Source organism: Caretta caretta, chromosome 3 (assembly GCF_965140235.1).
Source record: "Caretta caretta isolate rCarCar2 chromosome 3, rCarCar1.hap1, whole genome shotgun sequence".
Classification (NCBI taxonomy): Eukaryota; Metazoa; Chordata; order Testudines; family Cheloniidae; genus Caretta; species Caretta caretta.
The window spans coordinates 82,109,029-82,133,878 of NC_134208.1; the positions used below are offsets into that span (position 1 = coordinate 82,109,029).

At 38.6% G+C, this 24,850-nt stretch overlaps 1 protein-coding gene across 9 annotated transcripts in view; it reads right to left on the reverse strand.

Annotated features, from left to right (window-relative positions):
• Positions 1–960: 960 nt before the first annotated feature.
• The window catches only part of ATG5 (autophagy related 5), a 119,520-nt gene continuing 95,630 nt past the window's right edge, over positions 961–24,850 (reverse strand). For 6 of the 9 annotated variants that reach the window (XM_048844897.2, XM_048844895.2, XM_048844898.2 and 3 more), the window contains one exon: positions 961–3,291. In XM_048844897.2, the coding sequence (XP_048700854.1) occupies positions 3,155–3,291 (137 nt within the window). In that variant the 3' untranslated portion in view covers positions 961–3,154. Of the gene's footprint in view, positions 3,292–18,680; positions 18,712–22,855; positions 24,721–24,850 lie in introns of those variants that run through there. The other 3 variants (XM_075126613.1, XM_075126612.1, XM_048844902.2) reach the window with 3 other exon arrangements.

Genomic DNA, 24,850 nt, shown 5'->3' on the forward strand with positions numbered 1-24,850 from the left:
AATGTTGAACAAAACTGGCCTCAGGACAGACCCCTGGGGCACTCCGCTTGATACCGGCTGCCAACTAGACACTGAGTCGTTGATCACTACCCGTTGAGCCCGATGATCTAGCCAGTTATCTCGTCATAGAAGGCAATCATAGAACAGGATTGAAGTACAATGCATGTATGAAGCAGTGCCCAGTACTGTTTCATATGTTTTCCCTGTTCTATGGATACATTACTGACTAAATCGGCACCACTGCAATCAATGCAGCGGTGATGATTTAGCAGGTCTGGTGAAGACACGCTATGTCAATGGGAGATTGCAATGTCCGTACTCCACCTCCCCAAGAGTTGGAAGCTATGTCTAGAGGAAAGCATGTCCCGTCGATATTGTGCAGTGCAGACATTGCTGTAAGTCGACTTCAGTTACGTAACTGAACTAGCGTAACTTAGATTGACTTACAGCATTAGTGTAGACCAGTGCTCAAGTTTCCAGGGGTGTCTATGGAAATGACACTTTTCACGAGGTCTAAGAATTCATTTTGTAAATAGACTACATTCATCATGTAGAACAGAAATACTACTTTTGACTTTGACTAGTTTAGAGTGAGTTTGTTTTCTCAAGAGTTATATCATTTCAAACTTTAGAGTAACACAAATTAGACCTCAATACATTTTCTGTTCATATCAGATTTGACAATATTCATACACAGAGTAAAAATAAAACTATTCTGAAACTTAGAAACACCCCTGTGATTAAACTCAGATAAAACAAGCACCTCATTTCATTCTTGTGTTTTGTTTAGATATGTCTTTTGTTTAGATATGTAACTTCACCAGTTCTATATGTAAATAAGACAATTAAACCACATTTGCTATACTTGTAAATGTATTTCTCCCTTTGTCACCACATAACACAAACCTTTTTAGTGCCATTATACTTATTATTTTTACTGAAAAATAAAGAGACTCAAACTTTATTTTATTTTTTAATAAACTGTAAGGTTGAAATAGTTAAAATAAAAAGAAACAATATATCAAAGCCAAGCATTACATTTTTGTCTTTGTTCCATACCAGGTTTTAGAGGCTTGACTTACTACTGAGTAAGGGCCTTGAGAAGAGACCCATATATTTAAAATGCTGGTGTCATAAACAGAGCATGTGTAAAGACTGGCAATGGCTTAATACCATTTATTTTTAAACAGACGAAACAGTCTTCATAGCTCATTTAATGCGCAGCCTCCCTTGAAGTTTATTTTGCCTCATTAACAGAAAAATTATATTATACCAGTGCCTACAAGCCTTCCTTTTATACTAATGCTCTACAAAATATTTGCTCTCCCCTTTGGCAGTACTTTGAATTTCTCCAGGATATTTAGACACCTTCACTTGAGAAAATTTGAAAGAAATCAGTCAAAATATTGTGGAGAAAACTCCAAACATAAATGGAAACTAGAATCCTTCAACAAAATCGTCCAGCCATAAATGAACTATATATCCATTCTGAATAAAACATAGGTCAACATATTTTTTCAGTTTTTTAATCCTTACAAATCCACAGATTAAGAATATAGCTATTTCACTATTCCTTGACTTTCCTTAATTATATTTCCTCATTTAAGTACACTGTTAAAAAAAATCCTGTTTGTTTCTATTTTACTCTTGGTCATACTGACTTTTTCCTTTAGGGTTTTATGGTTTTTCTGTCCTCATCTTCACTTCAGGTCAATGTTGTTTCTCTCCTGTCTTTGTGTATGAGTTTGGTTTTTTTACTCAAATACAGGTAAGTGCTCCTAAAAAGAGGACTGGGAGGGAGTGGGGGCAGAGAGCAGTATGAGCTATAAGGACAAGTCAAAATTTGCAAGTCAAAATTTCAGTAGTAACTGCAAATGTTTTCTCTCTTTTTATGAAAACATTTACATCACAATATGCTTACAACATACCCTTGTCTGCAGCAAGAATAAGCAGACAGAGTAATACGGCTCATGACAAGATGAATGCTATATAAAATAAAAAAGGTAGGATCGTTGTAGCAACTGCAATGATGTAATGTAATAAAAATTTACAAAAATTGAAGCATGAGTTCCATTAACCGATAAATATATTTGGTAAATTATCTATTGCAATGAGATTATAAAATTTTGATACTTCACATGCTGATTGCCATGGGACTACATTAGGAAACTGAACTCACAATGAGACCTAGCTCAGAAAAGGCTCAATTTTCCAATATTCAAAATTGATCAAAAACAGTACATCTGTGTATCATATTATGATTTAACCAACTTCTAACCTATGGGAATAAATAGAATGGTATGATAATCTGCAACATTCTTTTACACTTCTACTGATTAAAGAAAACATTCTCTCAGAAAAAAAATTTAAATTATCAGAAGAATGCCACAACAGATCCTGAGCAAATTATCCTACACCATTACTATTCCACTGAAAACTAGTTTGAATGATAAACATACACCAGGGTATATTCAGTGACAAACTGCATATAAATCAAAAATGCTTGCAGCTAAATTGTGTATGTTCTTAAATGACAAAATATGCTCAGAGGTTTTGTTTAAAAATTTCTCACTGCTGGTTATCAAAGTTAAAGACAGTTTTCATACCAATTGACATACTGTAAACATATGAAATTCCTATTAAGGAAAGATGGGTTTACTGTAACTTGATCTTTTACAAAAAGTTACTAGAAGTTATTCATAACATAATTTCAGTTGGTAGCTAATTTTCTAGAAAATTAAACCAATGTTTCCACTCTAAACAAAGCTGAAATATTGTCATGTTAGGAAAACCCCTTTTTTATTTGTTAATCAGAAATACAAATCAAGTGGCACATATTTCCATTTGCTCTTCAGGCTAATAGTTTCAGCTTCATTATATTTTACAAGAAAACAGCAGACTTTCAATGGTCCTGTAAAGTCTTTCATGTCACAACTGAGGTTTAATGATGGCAGTGGAGAAAAGCAGTGGTGATGCAAACTAAGACCAGCCCAATTGTCCTTATCTAGTGATGAGATCTTTTTTCCTGTTTGGCTTGCAGCAGTGAGGTTTTTCTGGTCAGGTTGCCTCCACCAAGCCTGACATAAGTAAAAGGTTGACATGCCCTGGTAAATCCAGCCTGAGGATAATCCTTATATCTGATACAGTTGATTCTTCAATCTGTAGGTTGGGGAATAATACTAATGTGAAGAAAATTATCAGGATAGCTCATATGTTCACTTAGCCACTGTATTGGTGTCTCAAGCATCGGCTCAATTCCATGAACCATCACTTGATTCTTCTTTTCTCCATCTAATGCAAAGAAAAATAAAGACCACTGATCAATAATTCACAGTTCAAAACAGCTTTAAGTTTAATTTACTGTATGCTGAAAGTCATTGCAGCGATAAAGGGATGAATGCCTTGCTACTACACATTTAACTGAATGAAGAGCAGGAAATATTGACATGGAGAAAGATGAAACTGCAGTTTGCATCATCTAAAACAGAAACTGAGTTAAAATGAATTCTGAGAAATTCTGTTACAGTGAAACAATGAAAGTGTCCATTACTTACAGTTTTCTCCTACAGTAATGATTTGTTCTTAATAAAATTATGAAGACACCTCCACCATCCCCAACTACAGAAATCATACTTAAAAATCTGCTCAAATGACATGTCTTGCTTTAGTTAAGAAAAGTATAGCTCTCAAAACAAAAGAGCATGAACACTCAAGCACAATAAGTCACTATATCTATTTCAAATAACTAAAATATTGCTGGAGTACAATTGTTTTAATAAGAATTACTAAATTTAAAAGACTATGGTAGCATTATTGAGAGTTACTCAGAAAGTTAACTGCATTAGTCCAATTTCTCACTTAGTTTCATCTATTGGAATAACTATGATAGCAAGTGATTTCTAGTTCAAGAGGGATACAATCAAGAATATTTCAATTCCTTTTACTTATTCTTGTCCTGAAGGATGAAAAAGCTCTGATCCTTAAATTTAAAGGATAGGAACCAGCTAAAACCGTGACCTGATGGCCACATGCTGAGCCAAAACTAGCTTTAAAAAAGCTTGACAGATTATTTGAGTCTTGAAATGAGAAGCAAGGTAATTTGAGATCTGCTTCAAAAGATGGTTAAAGAAAAGAAACCAGTGAACTGTAATGTTTAGATGCCACACTCAGACATCCTTATACTATAGGAATCTACCATAGAGAAATCTGCACTCAGTGTGCACAAATGTCACTGCCTTCCCTATACCATCAGTTACAAACCTCCCATTTTCCCCACAGAATTGGTTACACAAAATTTATGTAAAATAGCAGAATCTAGGAAATGAAAGCAAACTTGCTGGCTCTGTCACACTGAGGGCTGGTTACAACATGGTTCCTAATACATAGCATAGATAGGTTTCAGAGTAGCAGCCATGTTAGTCTGTATTCACAAAAAGAAAAGGAGTACTTGTGGCACCTTAGAGACTAACAAATTTATTTGAGCATAAGCTTTCGTGAGCTCACAAAAGCTTATGCTCAAATAAATTTGTTAGTCTCTAAGGTGCCACAAGTACTCCTTTTCTTATAGCATAGATAGGATCTTAACTGTGTTTTGTAACCAGGATAAAGCCTTGACAACCCTCTCATAACATGTTCTGACAGCTGGTTTGCATGGGTATCTCTGTCCTCACTACAGTTCAAATCATGCTAGCAACAGCTATGCTTGAACGTGGTTGTTGCTAGTATGAAATTGGTTTCACAAGCTACTAGACAGAGATTCTTGCCCAAAATACTGCATTATAGATTACCTACAGGGTATTATATATCCCATTTTGGTTAAAATAGTTCAGTGTTTAAAAAAATAAAACCCTTGTCCACATACAAAGAAACCATCCCACAAAATCCTGATTAAACACATTACTTATTAGTTTGGTTTAACCTTAGGCCTTGGTTCTACAATGTATATGTCTGCAAGTAGTCCCACTCAATTAAATGGAACTACTTATTTGCATAAATGTTTGCAGGTTTGGGGCCTTATTGTGGACAGGGCATAAAATGGGTGTGCTGCCATTTTAAAATAAGATACAATAATTCAGACTAACAGACATTTTTCTGGGTTTGAAACGTTATCCGTCAAGCTGTCATCAATATACAGGGCCAATGGTACAAAAGAAATTATAGCTTGCACTAACCATGTGTTTACAATGGGAAGGCGGGATGCTTTTAATATGGTTAAAATAGACACTTCTTACCAAATATTGCAGTATTTTTTACAGCTTTCAAAATGAAGCTTCATTATAATACCCTTTTGGCTAGCTACCTTGCTGAAGAAATTATTTTATAGCAAAATTTTTTATTTTTAGGAAACAACTCCACCTTATTCTATATTAGGTGTTATATATCCAAGGAGGTTTATCTGGAGAGGCTATTACTTCTGGACTTTGATGCACTGGTACACTGTGACCAACCCACGTAGTTTGAGGAGCAAATGCATTTGGTTTGAGTGAAAAATGAATAATGGGAGCATGAAATTTCATTCCACAGACTAGTAACCTATATTGTTCCAAGATATTTGGTCATGGTAACATTTCACTGTCCTCAAAATAAATCATACAATTTAAATATTGCAGGACTCACTGCTACAGTGTTTTTATTACAAGAATGTTCAGTTGAATATTCAAAGGGGACCTTTAATACTAGTGTTATTTTAAATATACTTTATACTTAAGGTCAATCATTGTTTATAAGATTAAGTTTTCTTTCCCCTTTTTTCATGCAAACATAAATAAGGGCTACCATTCCATGTTTTCCTCTACTTAATCAAATTATAACAGAATTTGTAATGCTCAAATTTAAAAAAAGAGTAACATGTTTTCACTGCAGCATCGAGAAGAAGTAGGATCGTGAGGAAAATGGTTTTGACAGGTTTTCAATAGTAAAAGGGAAATGCCAGAAAATATGGGCAAAGCAAACTGATTTTTCATATACATTCTCTATGATACAGTGCAAATATCTTCAAGTATTTAATATATTGACAAAATGCCTCCACAACTAGATATCTCCAAAATAATAACTACAACATCTATTTACATAGCTGTCATAATTATTATAATACAATACCATAATATATACATTATTATTTTTGCATGTGTTTGATTCTTGTGAGGATGAAATTGTAGATTAATGTGACTGGATTGAGCCAAGAAAAATTAGGGCAGGTAAACAGACACATAGCTCTACCTCTTGGCTCAGATCTGCTAAAACTAATTCATAATACACATTCTCCTGTCTTCAATGCTTTAATAAATAAAGATTAAAAAAAAGAAACAATTTAAGGATGTTCCACAAACTAAGAAAAGCTAGAAAATTCAAATTTAAGATTGATATAATCATCTTCAAATCACTCCATTGAAAACTTTTAAAAAAAACACAAGATAAATTGATATAACTTGTGTGAATTATTCATTCTAAGACCTAATTCAGTTTCCTTAATCAGTTTATTACAAATTAATATTAAAATAATTAAAAATTTTAAAATAAACTTTCATGCAAGAATATGAACTACGGAGGAAAATGGAAAGCATATTACAAAATAGGTATTAGAAACTTAGCAATAAATGTTTCATGAAAAAATATTCACTGTGTTTGTACACAGAAAATATTATGCCTGAGATCATAACATTTTACAATGTTATTGGGACAGCAGGCAAAGACTTATTTCAGGCAGAGCTGTCAACGCAATTCTCCCTCTCTTCCTCCCTCAAACATCAGTAAAGCAGCAAAACGCAAGTAATGGGCATTAATTGGACACACCAGTCAGTCAATACTTCAGAAGTCAATATGTGCAATCAGACAGTTAAATTAGGACTGACATGGCTTATCTGAACCCACCTATTGTAAACCACCATTGGCTAATGACACTACAGCTGCTATTTATAAGCTAGATCACCCTTAATGAATGAACTATTTTCAATTTCTTATTGTCAGACATCACAGTCCAAAAAACCAGAGATGAATAGAGAGAGCACTTAAATCATAGATACACCAAAAATTCTCTTTTAAGGGAAAACTCTAGTAATTTTAAACACTTAGATAAGTAAACTGTTTTATATTATTACAAGCAACATTGTTAGGGGGTCCTTAACTATAGCAGTTTACATTATAAGCCTTTATTTTCAATGGCCTATAACTTTATCAAACTAATCATTCAGACAGAAATTTTCCATGCTTGGTCTCTGCCTCAGGCTGAATTTTTTTCCCAACGCTTTTTGAGACTGTGGTTAAGGAAAATACGTAGTTTTGTAAATGTTACAACATTTTTCTAATAATTTATTTGAAGATCTTTAGTACCTCCATAGTTTTGAATAGGGACTTAAAATTAGCAGGGTGGTTTGTCCTTGGATCAGGAAAGTCTTTTACTGTCCCTATGAAAATCAACAAATCTAGATCTGGCTGAGACATAAACCTCTAACCATCTCTTTGTTAGAGACTTGCTGTTCAGAACATTATATTTGCAGCAAGCATACTACCAAGCCACATCCTTCTCTCTAAGGGTATGTCTATACTACACATGCAGTTGTGACTGTAGCACGGATAGACAAACCTGGACAGCTTTAGTTTAGATAGAACGGGTAACAACAGTAGTGTAGCCGCGGTGACATGGGCTTCAGCATGGGCTGGCAGCCAAAATACAAACCTAGTAGAAACCCTGGGTACACAATCTGGTTGCTAACCTATGCTGAAGTCCATGCTGTCCCATCTGTACTACTATTGTTACAATTTCACTTGCAGTGTCGACATATTCTAAAGGCTTTGGAAAACAGGCAGAACAGCAGCTGCAAAATACCCTTTTGGCCTATGGGAAAGTGAGTTGGGCTAGGAGCCAGAAGACGACCATGAGTTCTAGTCTCTGCCCTTCTACTGACTACTATTCATATGTTTGGATCCTTCACAGTCCTCGCTACTGAAGAAAGCTTCATATTCCTATCTTACAAGGTAGGCCTGGCACTCTCGCTCCTCCTTCCTGACCACGTCTTACGGATGGTATAGCATACAAATAAATTACATCAGAGACTATTAAGTTTACACAGTCAAGCACTGTACAATAGGAAATGCCAGGATTAAAGCTTCTCATGTAACTTTAATTCAGCCGCCTTATGTGTACGTATATACAGTAGAATGAAGTAATCACATACTATTTATCCTACTGGACCGCTGTCCTATTTAGTGCACAGGATGAACAGTTAATTAGACCGAAGACTGAAAGGGATAGAAAGGTGAATCCATTAACCCTGAGAGAACAATACTTAGATCCCAAGAAAGGGGACAGATCTCTGATTGGGAGGTGTATCTTCATAAGGCCCTTTAGGAAGCCGGCTACTGTAGGTGTGTAAATATGGAATACCCCTGAACTGGAGAGCGCAAAACAGAGATGACTGCTATGTGAGCCCTCAGGAAGCTCACTGACCGTCCAGAGTTCTTTGAAGTATTAAGTATGCCTGATATCTGTGCCAGGGATGGAGATAATTGGTGCTGTTGCACCCAAACCGTAAATCTCTTCCATTTAACAGCATAAGTATTCCTCTCAGAGCCTTTTCTACTGTGAATTAGGATGTTTTGTACGTCAGATGAACAGATTTCCTCCACAGAAGTCAGCCAGCAAGCACCCATAAAATGAGATGCAGGAAATGTGGATTCAGATGGAGGATTTGATATGACATCTGGTAGGAGAAGCAACTATACTGGAGGTTGGATGGAGAGATTCTTCACTACTTGGACCTAAATTGTCCCAGCCACACTGGAGCTACCATGATAATTCTGGCTGAGTCCTGCCTGAACTTTCTGAAAATGCTTGAGATTAATGGACCTGGAAGATGAAAGTACATCAGGCCTGGGGACCATGTTATCATAATGGCATTGGATAGGGATACCTGACTCTGTCCCACTCCGGAGCAGAATTTTCAACACTTCTTGTTTTCTCTGGCAGCAAAGAGGTGTTTGGATGGATGACACTACTTCAGAAATATATCTTATATTTTGTCGTCATTTATCGGCCACTCATGGTCGCTTACAAACTATCTGCTGAGGTGATCTACTAGCATATTCTTTGCATGTGGTACTGCTCTCAGGGTAATCTTCTGGTGGATACAAAAGTTCCACAGACTTGCAGCATTCTGGCAGAGTGGACATTGCTATCCCTGGCTTATTGATATAAACCTGGCTGTAGGGTTGTCTTTCACAATATGACTTGTCAGTCATTTTATGGCTCTTAGCTCCAAGACATTTATATGAAGTCCTGCTCCCACATACCTTGTGTTTTAGAGTTGTTTACATGGGCTATCCATCCTAGTGTGGAGGCATCCGTTACCACAGTCTTTGATGGTAATGAAGGGGGAAAGGGCATCCCTTCGCAGACCTTCTACAAATGTAATGACAAGCTTTCTGGTGGAATGTGTACTAATATATCTAGGTAATATCTGCTTGGCTAATATATAGCCTTCAGCCATACTTTCATGCAAGTAAGGTAAGGTCTGGCATGCTGCGTTGTGTATATGCAGAAGGCCATACGGCCTAGCAGCTGGAAACAAGTTTTCACTGATGTTCTGGGGTGAGTTTCTAGGTGGATGAATAGGTCTAGTATGGCTTGAAATCTTTCCTGTGGTAGATAAAGCCACTGCTGATGTGGAGTCCAGCACAGCTCTTATAAACTCTGTCCTTTTGATGGAGTCACTATTGGACTTTTCTCTGTTTACTTTCAGGACTAGGCAGGCAAAATGATGCAGAGTCCTTTGACCAGAGTCAAATGTTCCATGAATGAGACACTGATCCAAATATGGGAACAAGTGGCCTCCTTGTTTCCCGAGGTAAGCTGCCACTACCACTAGGCATTTCCTAATTTCCCATTGTGCTGTCGATAAGCCAAATGGTAGCACCCTGTACTGATAGTGGGAACTGCCCACCTGAAACCTCAAATACCTCCTCTGGGTAGGGTAAACTGCTTTTCCTGTGTTCTTGAGGAACTTTATCCACCGCTTTGAGATTTAGAAGTGATTGAACCTACTGATGAAGGATGCTCTCAGGAGACAAGGATCCAGAAAAGGGATGGGGAAGGCTGGTGGGAGGGGGTCTCAAATTAAATGGAATAGCCTACCTCCTGATTTACAGGACCCAGTGGTTCACAGTGATCGTACTCCAGAACCCACTGAAATTAAAAATAATTCCCAAATTGAGGGGATATAACTAGAAGATTCAAACTAATTTGCATGCCATTCCCAATCAAGAAATCAAATCTGTTGCCTTGATGGTGATGAAGACTAATAAAGCTCTCTTGTGAGGTGGAGAAGGGGACGTAGCCCTGGACTAGGAAGCAAACATTGGTCTTCTGGTATGGTACATCCCCCACAGAGCTCAAAAAGACCAAGGATATGGATAGGTGTAAGGGGAAGGTGACCAAAGGGGAGGATATCAGGGAGTAGAATCCCCCTGAGCTTCTTTTCCCAAGTCCAAAAAAAACCCCACCTCAGCTTTTGACTCACTTTCTGTTTGAAATAAATCCCCCTAAGTCTCAGAGGAAGAGAGTAGCAAAAGGCACAAAAAGGGTCCCCTTAACACTGATTAGTCCCTCAGGACCAGTTCCCTCAGCACCCCTTAAATCAACTGGTACCAACCTCTGGGCACTGAGGTCCCCAGTACTGATATCCCTGGTACCATCTACTCTGGTATCAACGCCATCTACTCACCTATCCTTAGCAATAAAAAATTTGGGACTAAAATCCTATATGGTGTTGAAATACCTATTGTGTCTCTTCAGTACTGGACTCCCCATTATTAGGAATGATCAAACTGCCTCCTCCAGCATCAGCGGTACTGACCAAAGCACAGTTTAATGGAGATTCCAACACACCAGCTGACAGCTCCTCCTCTTGGGGAGGACTACTCATTTACCTCCTCAGGCTCTAAGGGAAGTAGGAAGGCTTGTAAGGGTGCTTTAACTTTTTCTTTATTCCTTATGTGTTTAATAAAATGTTTTTAGTAGTGCTTGCTACCATGGGAGTTAACCACCTATAATAATGCAAAACCCAAACCAAACTGAACTGTTTAAAGTTTACGAAGTTAAATAAGTGTTTTAGAACTCCTTATACCTGGTTGGGCCCAAGACACCACCCCCACCAATACAACAGTCAGCCACACAACTTCATGCACATACCATTATAAAAAATAATTTTAAAAAGTTTTCACAACAATCTTTTCTTGTATCCCTTCTCTCACAAGTATGGAATTTCTCCCCTAACCATATGCTGCCTTAGCTATTAGTCCTGGATCACTGACAGAATTAGAAGTCCAGCAGTTTCTAAAACATCAGGACCAGAAATGGAAGCTTTATACCCTAGATACTCAGGAATCTCCCCCAAATCATTACAGTGGGAAAAAAGCACTTGTTTCTAGATTGAATAGAACATACCTTAACACATCTTTAACTACAACATCATTCTTGCCAAAAAATGTTTAGATTTTTTAGAGGTCTCTTTAGAGGTTTCATAAATTTATAAATAATTTCCCTTCCCCTCCGAATCCTGTATAGCTGACCTCATGGATCTAGGTCAGCCTGAATACACAGCTAGTGAATACCACAGATTCATTTCTTTAACTAAAATATTTTTTAAAAACAATTTTTGTATAAATGCTGGTATAGATAGAACAAATGCTGAGATGACATGGTAAGGTTTTATTAGCACTAGTTTGCAAGGACATATATAGCTTCATCATTTTCAACAATATGGGTTATCCCAAACAAACTCAAAGCAATAAAACCTCCCACACCATCACATATTCTTTATGAATATGTATACAAAAACACACATGCCTCCCCTACACACACATTCTCTCTCTCTCCCACACACACACAAATATTTCACGCTCACTTCAAGAATGCTGGCCAGGACTTCATTTTTAATCCCAATTATTTTTTTGCTTAATATTTGTTAAACCACCACGTTTAAAATCTTGCAATCATGCTTTAATTCTAATGTGTGTATTTTTTGATGTACTTTTCAGCTAATCAAGTAACGATGCCCATTTGTAAGATGGAAAACTGGATGGATTACTTGAATTGCCAGCTAAGTGAAAATATAGCAAATGGTAACAGGCTTACTTATTTTCATCAAAGCAGAATAACTGGCTAGTTTATCATCAAGGGTTAATAAACTCCTCAGAGTAGGACATTCAGAAGTAATTATAGTAATAGGTTAAAAACATTTGCCTGCAAGGTGATGGGAAATTTATACAGAGCAAAAGCCTAATGATTACCATGTCATGTTTGTACCTTTTCATATTTAACTGAAGGAAAAAATAAGCTGATTTGCCATTTTTGCTACATTATATTACACATAATACTGTTCTACATTCTTTAACAAGTTCTTAAGTTGACAAGCAAAATAGAACAGCAAATGGAGATGAGCTATTCAATTAACCTGAGAGAGTCTGGTGAGTTTTGTTCCGTGTCTGACAAATTCTTTAACCTTTGTAAAAATCCAGCTAATTGAATCCATAGATGAGAAAACCACAGGCTGAAGTCTGTACTGCATACATCATGCTGAAAGATTTCTGCCTCAGCCATGGCGGTAATAGTCAGTGAGGTCAGGTCAAAGAGGGTTAAACTAAGTCAGGATATAGCCAAAGGAATACATCAAACACGGATTTTAAAAGGGCAATTAATCTTAGACAGAAATGCTTCCTGGGGAATGAGATCTCAATCTTAAGAGCACACTACATGATGTAGCAGTAAAAATGTACATATACAAGCTTAGAGAGCTTTCATCCTGTGATCACAAACAGAAGGGGAGTGCTGTTTATCAGAGAAATACAAACCCTTTCTAAAATACTTACATTAACTTCTTCCGGGCCTGAACTTATTGGGAAATAAATGCCTTAATGAATACATAATATAGTTTGCACACACACATCAAGTATCAATTTCTGTATATGGACTGCAAGTATTTTTGCACTGCTACTGCCTGAAAATGTTTATTGTACTCTGCAATAGCTAAAATGTTCCAGTTATTCCAGAGAATTTAAGGAAGGGTTGGTGCAGAGGTATAAGGTAGCTGCATTACAGATCAGTGGTAGCTGCTCCATAGTTAAGATCCAAATGAGTTTTCATTATAAGCCTCACTTTGGTCCTTACACTCCTTTTAAATCTCCCAAAAATCAGCTTCAAAGTAGATACCAGACTTGAACTGAAATCAGATAAATGGTTCATGACTGGTACCCTAAAAATAAAGCTGTTCACTTAAAGCATTCAAACAGCAATGTTTTTGCCACTTTGTAGCAAAAAACAGGAAGAAAAATACCAATAAGTGATAAAACTTAGTTCGCTGAACTCTTGTAACAGGCATTTATGTATGCAAAAGGCAACAGGATTACAAAGCAAATCTGAAAAGTTAATATTTTTAATTAGTAATGTTAGGACTCATTAGCTCTGGGAAGCTTAATAATATCAAATGACTGCTTGAGACCTTAGCTTTGATGTAAAGAGAAGTGTCTCGCCTTTTTTCACAGAAATAGACTTCAGAATGCAAGCCAGTCATGGAAGAGGCCTGTTAAGGGAAGAAGGAGAATATTTCCACAAAAATGAAGTTAAATAGATAAACTATTAGTAAACAGACACTTAAGATGGTGGTGGTGATGATGATCAGAGTTAGAAGATTCTGCTACATCCTAGCTTTAGAACAGAGTGAGAGACAATAAAAGCTATATTTAGTGGATTAATCTATTAAACGGTATTGATGAGGCTGTTACCTGCTCTTCCCACCATTTCCCCTGAGCTCCTCTTACCAGGACTCTCCCTTCTTTTGTTGATTTCTTAGCATAAGGGGCTCACTTCCTATGACGTTTAGGGGGTCTGCAGGATATGCAGATGTAGAAGGGGAGCAGTGGAAAAAGGAAAAAGAGGAGAAATGCAAAAAGGGAGCATGAGGGTCAACATCAAGGGGTGCATTGCACTCTATAGACACATTAAAGCGCCAGTCAGATTCCCTCACCAAAACTGTGTTGAGGCCACAATTCCGATGTCATGTTCTAAGCTTTGACATCTTTTCTGGAGGCCCTACCCCCTGCAAGCCTTATAGGATTATTGCCTTCTCCCAAAAACATCAAAAGGTTCATTGGGGAATCCCTCACAATCACCTCTCCCCAATTGTCAGTCTGTGAGGCCCAATACAGGGTTTTCAAACTTTTCATGGTAGTGACACCTCATTCAAAGTAAAAAAATTAGAATCATAGAATATCAGAGTTGGAAGGGACCTCCGGAGGTCATCTAGTCCAACCCCCTGCCCAGAGCAGGACCAATTCCCAACTAAATCATCCCAGCCAGGGCTTTGTCAAGCCTGACCTTAAAAACTTCTAAGGAAGGGGATTCCACCACCTCCCTAGGTAACGCATTCCAGTGTTTCACCACCCTCCTAGTGAAAAAGTTTTTCCTAATAGCCAACCTAAATCTCCCCCACTGCAACTTGAGACCATTACTCCCTGTCCTGTCATCTGCTATCACTGAGAATAGTCTAGATCCATCCTCTTTGGATCCACCTTTCAGGTAGTTAAAAGCAGCTATCAAATCCCCCCTCATTCCTCTCTTCCGTAGACTAAACAATCCCAGTTCCCTCAGCCTCTCCTCATAACTCATGTGTTCCAGTCCCCTAATCATTTTTGTTGCCCTTCGCTGGACTCTCTCCAATTTCTCCACATCCTTCTTGTAGTGTGGAGCCCAAAACCGGACACAGTAGTCCAGATGAGGCCTCACCAATGTCGAATAGAGGGGAACGATCACGTCCCTCGATCTGCTGGCAATGCCCCTACTTATAAACCCCAAAATGCCATTGGCCTTCTTGGCAACAAGGGCACACTGTTGACTCATATCCAGCTTCTCGTCCACTGTCACCCCTAGGTCCTTCTCTGCAGAACTGCTGCGAGCCATTCGGTCCCTAGTCTATATTGGTTCATTGGATTCTTCCGTCCTAAGTGCAGGACTCTGCACTTGTCCATGTTGAACCTCATCAGATTTCTTTTGGCCCAATCCTCTAATTTGTCTAGGTCCCTCTGTATCCTATCCCTACCCTCCAGCATATTTACCACTCCTCCCAGTTTAGTGTCATCTGCAAACTTGCTGAGGGTGCAATCCACACCATCCTCCAGATCATTTGTGAAGATATTGAACAAAACCGGCCCGAGGATCGACCCTTGGGGCACTCCGCTAGATACCGGCTGCCAACTAGACGTGGATCCATTGATCACTACCCGTTGAGCCCGACAATCTAGCCAACTTTCTACCCACCTTGTAGTGCATCCATCCAGCCCATACTTCTTTAACTTGCTGACAAGAATACTGTGGGAGACAGTGTCAAAAACTTTGCTAAAGTCGAGGAATAACACGTCCACTGCTTTCCCTTCATCCACAGAACTAGTTATCTCATCATAGAAGGCAATTAGGTTAGTCAGGCATGACTTTCCCTTGGTGAATCCATGCTGACTGTTCCTGATCACTTTCCTCTCATGTAAGTGCTTCAGAATTGATTCCTTGAGGACATGCTCCATGATTTTTCCGGGGACTGAGTTGAGGCTGACTGGCCTGTAGTTCCCAGGATGCTCCTTCTTCCCTTTTTTAAAGATTGGCACTACATTAGCCTTTTTCCAGTCGTTCGGGACTTCCCCGGATCACCATGAGTTTTCAAAGATAATGGCCAATGGCTCTGAAATCACATCTGCCAATTCCTTTAGCACTCTCGGATGCAACGCATCCGGCCCCATGGATTTGTGCACGTCTAGTTTTTCTAAATAGTCCCGAACCACTTCTTCCTTCACAGAGGGCTGGCCACCTCCTCCCCATGCTGTGCTGCCCAGTGCAGTAGTCTGGGAGCTGACCTTGTTTGTGAAGACAGAGGCAAAAAAAAGCAGAGTACATTACCTTTTTCCACATCCTCTCTCACTAGGTTGCCTCCATCATCCAGTAAGGGGCCCACACTTTCCTTGGCTTTCTTCTTGTTGCCAACATACCTGAAGAAACCCTTCTTGTTACTCTTAACATCCCTCGCTAGCTGCAACTCCAGGTGTGATTTAGCCTTCCTGATTTAATTCCTACATGCCCGAGCAATATTTATATACTCATCCCTGGGCATTTGTCCAATCTTCCACTTCTTGTAAGCCTCTTTTTTGTGTTTAAGATCAGCAAGGATTTCACTGTTAAGCCAAGCTGGTTGCCTGCCATATTTGCTATTCTTTCTACACATCGGGATGGTTTGTCCCTGTAACCACAATAAGGATTCTTTAAACTACAGCCAGCTCTCCTGGACTCCTTTCCCCCTCATGTTATTCTCCCAGGGGATCCTGCCCATCAGTTCCCGGAGGGAGTCAAAGTCTGCTTTTCTGAAGTCCAGGGTCCGTATTCTGCTGCTCTCCTTTGTCAACCCCCTTTATATTTTGTATTTTCATAGCAAATATATCAGTGATGCTAAACCTACATAATATATTTATGTGTTTTGAGAGATTGACAGAGAATATTTAGTCGTGACAGGAAAGGGTGTGCAGAGAGTAGGAGAGATTTTCTTTGCTTTACATTGCCATCCAATTTTCAACACCTCACAACCACCCTGATTGACTTTCATGACTCTGTTGAAGGTCACAAACCACCAGTTGAGAAACATTTGCCTAACAGATAGGACACTAAGCTAGAACTCAGGAGACCTAGGTTCTATTTCAAGCTCTGCCTACCTGCTGTGTAACCTCTGAGAGGCCACATCTGTGCTTCCATTTCCCTCCCTCCTTTGTCTATCTTGCCTATTTTAACTGTAAGCTATTTAGGACAAGGATTGCATGTCTGTACAGTGCCTAGCACAAAAACAGTCCCGATCTTGGTTGGGGCTTCCAAAAACTATTATCATAGACAAATAATAATTAGTGCTTGTCAGAAAAACCTCTGAAACAGGTTTGTCGGAATTTCTAAAAATCAAAATGTTCCGCCAAGACAGTCTGATTTCGACAAAGTTCCTTTGGAAACCAGGATGTCCAGGCTCTGCGGCTCCTGGCTAGTCACCAGGCAGATTCCCACAAAGTGAAGGCTCCATCCCCTTTTCACAGAGAATTCCAAAGTTTTAGATTTTTATTCCAGTTTGGAATGAAACTAAACTAGGAAATAGCCAAATCTTCTGTGAAATGGAATATATATCTTCACCCAGCTCCAATAATATGAGGCTTGGCAGATCTTGCTGTGTCTGAAGAGTCATGGGCCCTCTAACAAGCTTAAACAGAATAGGCTCGAGACTGACAATAAGAAAACATATTGGCTGGCTGACCATACAATTTAGTTCAGGGTCGAACCAGTTTCCTAAGAACTTTCAAGGAGGTGCTCTGAGGCTCCCTATCCTAAGCTTCTCATCTCTCCATTTCCCCATTGTCTTGTGCACAAGCACATATCTTTGAAAGACTCCTAAATTCCATAGAAAGGGAAACAGTGCTCTTGCTGACCTTAGCAAAACTGCTGGGTGAAAGAGGAAAAGTCAGGAAGGGGACTGGGGTTCACAGAAGGGAAGAACTCCCCAGTAATGTTTGTCATCCTCATAAGCCTTACCCTCACTGGTAACTCACCATTCACTACATTTTAATGAGTTTTTGTAGTCTCATTAGAAGCCTAAGATGCCTGCTTTGGCAAAATTGACTGTCTGCCCCGATGAGTCTAATTTTGGCTTAGAAGCCTATTAAGACTGTGAAGGAGCCCCCAGAGTATCTACTAAGGTTCAGAGCAGGGATGGGTTGAACACCTCAACAGGGTCCCTAAGGCTCAGAGGGGAAGCTTATGAACCTTTTAAGTGGACAGTGAGGGCTCATGAGATTTCTAAGTCTCACAGTGACGCTCAGTCACGATAAGCCTCCCACTGCTTGTAGAGGATGTAGTGTGGGAAGGACCTTAACCATCCTCAGAAGGCTCAAAGAGAGTAGGATGAAGGCCCCTTGATGATCCACCTAAGGCCTGTGGGCTGCCATTCTCCCAGAGCTCACTGGAGACACCCACAACAAGCCTCCAAAAGGGTGTAAAAATTGGTAGGCTCCTGGCAAGGCTCAGAAGGCTTGGCAGGCAGTCAATGCACTTACCCCTGTTTTACTTAAGGTTCCAATGCTCCCCCTGTTAAGGAGGTTGTATTAGCAAGGCAATTCAGAAAGTCAGGAAGGAAGAAGGAATGTGCCTTGTATAAAAACCTCCTTTTTACAGTCCTATGACCGAAACACCAACTCAAGACAGATTTAGAAAGCTTGCAGGCACATCTCAATGGTTAGAGTATATATCATCTTTCATTAGTTTTAAAAAAGCAAATGAACATGTAATGGATTATGTATACATAATAAGTGTATAAATTATAAAAACCTAGGAAATTACTGTCACGAAAGCTTAGGCTCAAATAAATTGGTTAGTCTCTAAGGTGCCACAAGTACTCCTTTTCTTTTTTCTTAGAAATAATGTAATCCTTTGAAAGTGTGAACGTACACAATTAAAATAGCCACACTACCCTAACTTTACCCCCACAGAAATGGCAGCCTACCGTCTTCCCTTTCTTTAAATGTAGAACATTGGGCTCTATTATTCAGATATTTAGGCCCTATGATTCCATGAGGCAAGTAGTTATCCAAGTGTCATAACAGTGTCTCCATACACTCACCTCATATACCCAGATCATGAAATCATAGCACCTATACAAAAAGAGCAAGAGTTAAAGTAGTGACAAGTCAACACATTTTATTATTAGAGACAGACATTTTTAGAGAAAAAGTCTAGAACTAATGATGTGGGGTATGCATTTTAAAATACGCTACATCTCTAAAAGGGAAAATAAGTCTGCCCCAAAGAGATGTTAAGGTAGTTTTCAAGAATGAGAGTTAAACATTAGAAACACAAAACACTTAGAAGTATTTCTATACAGCAAAATGTTTGGGTCTCTTCTAAGTTTACTCTCTTACCTCTGAATTTTCTGGATTTCTATCATTTGTTTTTGCTTTTTTAAACTTATGTGTAATATAAAGGTAATAGACACTGAAACCACTAACATACAACTAAAAACATTGGGTAAAGTTTACAAAAGGGCCAAAAGTTACTTAGCAGTATAAGTCCCATTCTCAAAAGTGATTGGTTAGGCACATAGGTGCCAGCTTCCTCCTTTCCTGGAGGTGCTCAATCCCCACTCAGCCTCAGGCCCTGCCCTCATCCACCTCTTCCCCCCAAACCCCCACCCCTGCCCCTTCTTGCTCCCGCTCCGCCCCCACTCTACCCCTTCCCCCAAGGCTGCACCCTGCCCCACCTTTTCCCATCCAGTTACACCCCCTCCCCTGAGCATGTCCCGTCTCTGCTCCTTCCTCTTCCCCCCAGCACCTCCTGCACTCCACGGAACAGCTGATCGTGGCAGGCGGGAGGCCCTGGGAGGAGTTGATTAGCAGGGCCACTGGCAGGTGGGAGGCATTGAAGGGGAGGGGTACAGCTGGCTGTTGGTGGGTGCTAAGCACCTGCTAATTTTTTTCCTTGGGTGCTCTAGCGCTGGAGCACCCACAGAGTCAGCAAGTATGGTAAGGCACTTAGGAGCCTAAGGAACTTAAGTCTCATTGAAAGTCAATGGGACTGAGACCTAGCCCATACTTCAAATTTTACCCTTCACCATACAGTTTTGACTAGGAATTTCTTCTTTACAAAAACTATTTTACCACTAAATAGAACACATTTAAATATTTCCTATAAGTTACATTTCTAGAGGATGACTGTTGTAAATGAAGGAATCGAAAAAGTGAAGGAGGTTTCCTTTAAGATGCAAAAACTCATCTTATTACCAGGACTTTTCCCTTATAACACTGGAAGTAGATTATTAGCTGTGCAAATGCCAGTATTCTCTATTTCTGGAAGTTGTTACAGCCGACTTGGTTCATGTAACTGTATTAGAATTACTGTACCACAGGAGTCTCATACTCAATTTACCCTTAGGGCCAGTGCCAGTCCTCAAATCCTCCCAGAGGGCCAATGATGTCACTGAAGATGGTGTTCAGAAAAGAAAACATTTATATTGTATTTTTATTTCAAATTTCTTAGAAATAAAACTGTCATACAACATTATACAATTCTTTGCCTGCCAGAGAGTTTTCAGTGTTTGCCAGACACCTGGCAACTCTTCAGTTCTGTCAGTTTGTTGATGTTTGGCCTCAGTGACTGAGCAGTTGAAACTTTCAGGATTGCAGCAAGGTGGGCATCAGATAGCTGTGTTTGGTATTTTGACTTGATTATATTCATTGTGGCAAAAAGTGACGCTGCCTCCATGGCTGACTCTGCCCGGCAATTAATGATGCTGCGCGTCCATGGCTGACTCCGCCCGGCGACTAGTGATGTTATCTCTGTCCCTCTCCCCCAGCCAACTGGAGCTGCAGGGGCAGTGCCTGCAGCAGCCATTGCTGGCAGCGTGGCTGCATGTGTCTCTCCTCCACAGACCACAGTGGGGAGGTTCTCGGGCCACAATGGCCCACAGCGGGGACTTTGAGACCCCTGCTGTACCATGACGTAGAGCGAGTAACTACAGAGCAGTAACTTGCAGGGATCTTCTGACCCTTTCCTGTAATCTTTCTATCTTGTTAATATAAGGCATATAGAAGAACCATTGCATCATTTGTTAGTGGTAGCTTTTAGAAAAGACAAATGCCCTCAGACTAAAATTATGACATTGGCAAGTATAGTACACATTGGCAAGATTACCTGTGTGTTATACCTGCTTATTTTTCAGTAGACAGGGAAGTAGGTAGAGTGTTTTAGGCCAAAAAGAAAAAGTTACCAGGAAAGTGAAATTTGGATTTTAAATACTCAATTTTTTGCCATTCATCCATGCTTACCGACAAGACATGTAGAAAGAACATGCAGCTATACAACTATCCACTGAAAATAATAATCTGTTCTTAATTTAAATGTAATTTCAGTCTGTTCCTCTGCCAAATATTTCACTTCTTTTATTATACCAATGAAAGGATTTGTCTTTCCTGCTGCTTTCAGTTTGAAACTCTAAAATGGAAGTTCTGATAAAGCCACAAACTCAACTCTAGCGTATAGGCATCTATAAAAACTAAAAAATAATTATATCTTAACGGGTGTCTTTCACACTGGAGAAAACTACCAAATATCAGTCAAAACTGGAATCCATTTATCTTTCAAATGTTTCCCATGCCTTTTCTTAGCATGTTTATTAGTTATCATCTCAAGGTGTTTAAATCATAGGTTTGTTCTGTCAACACATTCTCTCTAGCTGATTCTGCAGAAATGCCATAACTTCAAGTTTATAACTGCATTTCTTTTCATTAACAAACTGATACAACAAAGACATGAGTATGATTTTACTGCACAATCAATCTCAATGAGGTGCTGGGCTGGAAAAATGATGTTCTAACTAAAAATACCAATATCTTCAACAGCAATAAAGATACACACGAACATTTCTATTTCAAAGGCCCACATTCCACAAAACACTTACTCCTGAGTGTACTGTGCCCCACCCCGACTAGCTCTACTAATGCAGTGGAAAAATGTATAGTAATATGTCCTCGTCATAGTGTTCACAGAATCAGGTCCCAAGTTTATCCCAGAATAAATAAATGCTCCCTTTAAAATGTGAGTTTTCTGTACAGAAACAGAAATCAAGATTTTTAAAAAACCTATATACGTATAACAGTATAAATGACTGTTACAAACATTTTATTGTATTCAGACTGTATAGATGAGACCAAATGATCCTTCCATATCACACTAGTCCTGCTGTACTAATATTGAGACTTACCGCGAAGTGTTGTTTATTAATACAGATCTATAAGCATTAACATAAAACGAAGGGCAAGATTCTGCTCTGACATATTCCTTATGCAAATCCATTAAAGTACATGGATTTCCACAAAGCAGAGATCAATTCAGAAAATGGTCCTACATACTTATGCTTTGCTGTAGAGACAAATCAGCATTTTTCCACATTTAATTGAAATTGAAAATAAACTTGAACAAACAAAAATCCCAAACTTCAGAAACAATGAAAATACATGGCAATTTGCTCCAGGGATGACTACAGCCATTAGTAGAGACCCTTGACTGAATAATAATTTTGTATGGACACACAATGGGCAACAATCTTATAAATAATAAAGCATTAGAAGAAAATAATAAATTCTACTGTAAATGCAGTTTACTGTACCATGGTATGCAGTTGGTACTTTTTTATTTCAATTTAAAGATCATGTAAGTTAATAAGTAGACAAGTCAATTTATATTTACAACAAAGAAAATCTCTACTAAATTGTTACCTCCTTAAGTGCTATCCCACACCAAAGAGGTAACACTTCATCAAGTTACCAAAGTGTTTTGATAACAGAAAATAAGAAGATTCCTAAGTTTACCAAAACTGGATAATAGTGACCCAATATTAATTTTTTCAAAGCGTCTGATAAGGAGTAAACACAAACATTTAATTCACCTTTTCTAGATATTATTTCATACTTTTTATCTGATATTTTACAAAATTTAAGGTAATAACAAAGCGGTTTTGTGTGTTGGCAGACTTTGTTTGGGGCACTTTATTCTTCTGGCTGATAGGATCTGCATCCTTCATTTATCAGACCTGAGAGATTAGATTTTGTGCATGGGCCTCAGTTTCAAGGGTAGTAAGCGCCCACTGGATGCTCAGAGTACCTGAAAAATCAAGCCTTTTTCTAGATTTTTCTTAAAATAATGGGGAAAAGAAAAGAATTATATCTTTCATTCTGAGATTGAAACCAGCTGGAAAGAAATTTAAATGCTTTTATCTTTGTAAACATTTTATTTTTTATACAAAAATATTTCCCATGACTGTGGACAACTATTTTTAAAGGAGTAAATAATTTAACAAAGATAGACAACACAAAATCTGTTTCTGAACTAGCTATAGATTTACCTGCAAATGTTAAAGTGGAAGCCTTTTCAGGACATGAATGTCATTTTGACATACTTATTACATATTTGGGCCCTCTTTGCATTGCTAGAGTACAAATAAACTACAGAAACACTACATTTTAATTGATTGTTGTAAGCAGGAGCTTTGGTCTTTTTATTTTTGATTACATGTTTAAAATGGGCTATCTAAAGGAAATGTTTTTTCATGTATGAATATAAATGAACAATTTCTCATGATTTTTGTGATGGACTTGTCTCTCTTTCTACTTTCTGATGCATGTACAGAAATCTAGACTGGTTACTAGCCCTCCCCCTTCCTCCCCATGATCTAGTATTTCATTTTGTAATTGTTGGGAAAAATGTGAATTTGGGAGAAAACATTAAAAGGGGATAATCTGAAGACTCTTTCAAAATGGATTTCTAAAGAAATGAGAATAGCAAAATTCAGCACAAACTTGTGCTTTTCAGTCTCTCTGTTGGGATCTTCAAAAGTCCCTTCTGAAATTCCACTCAGCTTATAGAAATCATTGCAATATGTTCAAACACCATTTTCTTAAGGCAGCACTTGCTGTAAAGCTATTAAAAAGATTCTGTACTGATAGTTGAGCATATTTATAAGTCTCCAGTTTAGTATAAACAAAAATAATTGGTCATTAGGAATACATTTGCTTTTAAAAGCAAATATCTTTAATGAATTTACATTTCAGGACCTGCTCGAAATAATACAAGTGCACAGAATTTTCTAGTACAGAACAAAGGAGACAGCTGTGAGTACTTAGGTACCAGTGAACAGAAGACTGAAAGTGAGGCTCAGTTACAGCAGTTTTGGTCTTCAAATTTTGCCAACTTCAACTAAAACTTCAGGGCTCTTTCAGTTACTTGCAGTTTACTTTCCACTTCTTTGAAAGTTAACTATCACCACACCCAACATCTCCTCGTACACCATAAGGAAGCAAAGAACTACACCCTTTGTTTCCTTACATTTTATTATGTTCCCTTAAAAAATATAAACACTAATTATCCTTTTGTATCTGATCTGTTGTTCCTTGCTGGGGAAGTGGAATACAATGGTTCCACTTGAGTTGTGCTACCATCACTTGGTAGAAAAATGAATGTAACGTGCAAGTGTAGTAACCATTTTATATATAGTCTTCCCAGTGTTGCATGCGAGGGAAACAAGGGGGCAGAAACATTTTGCCTTATGCACCTTGCTCTTAAGTATAGTTTTTATTTACATAATGATTTGGTGTTATGAACAATACATCTAAAATGGCAGAAAATGAAAGTTAACGTTGCAAGCATGTTTGTTTTCATTTTCCACTGTGATAGCGCAGAAGGAAATAGAATTACTGAAACTTCTGCCAAAACAGTTGAGTAAATGAGACATTAACTACAGGGCAACAAAACAAATCAATACTTCTTTTTAAAAAGGGCTCCAGAGGTGATCCCAGCAATTACAGGCCTGTAAGCCTGACTTCAGTACCGGGCAAACTGGCTGAAACTATAATAAAGAACAATATTGTAAGACATATAGATGAACATAATTTGTTGAGGAAGAGTCAACATGGTTTTAGTAAAGGGAAATCATGCCTCACCAATCTACTACAGTTCTTTGAGGGGGTCAACAAGCATGTGGACCATGGGGATCCAGTGGATATAGAGTACTTAGATTTTCAGAAAGCCTTTGACAAGGTCCCTCACCAAAGGCTCTTTCGCAAAGTATGCTGCCATCAGATAAGAGGGAAGGTGCTCTCATGGACTGGTAACTGGTTAAAAGACAGGAAACAAAGGGTAGGTATAAACAGTCAGTTTTCAGAATGGAGAGAGATAAATAGTGGTGTCCCCCAGGGGTCTGTTCTGGGACCAGTCCTATTCAACAGATTCATAAATGATCTG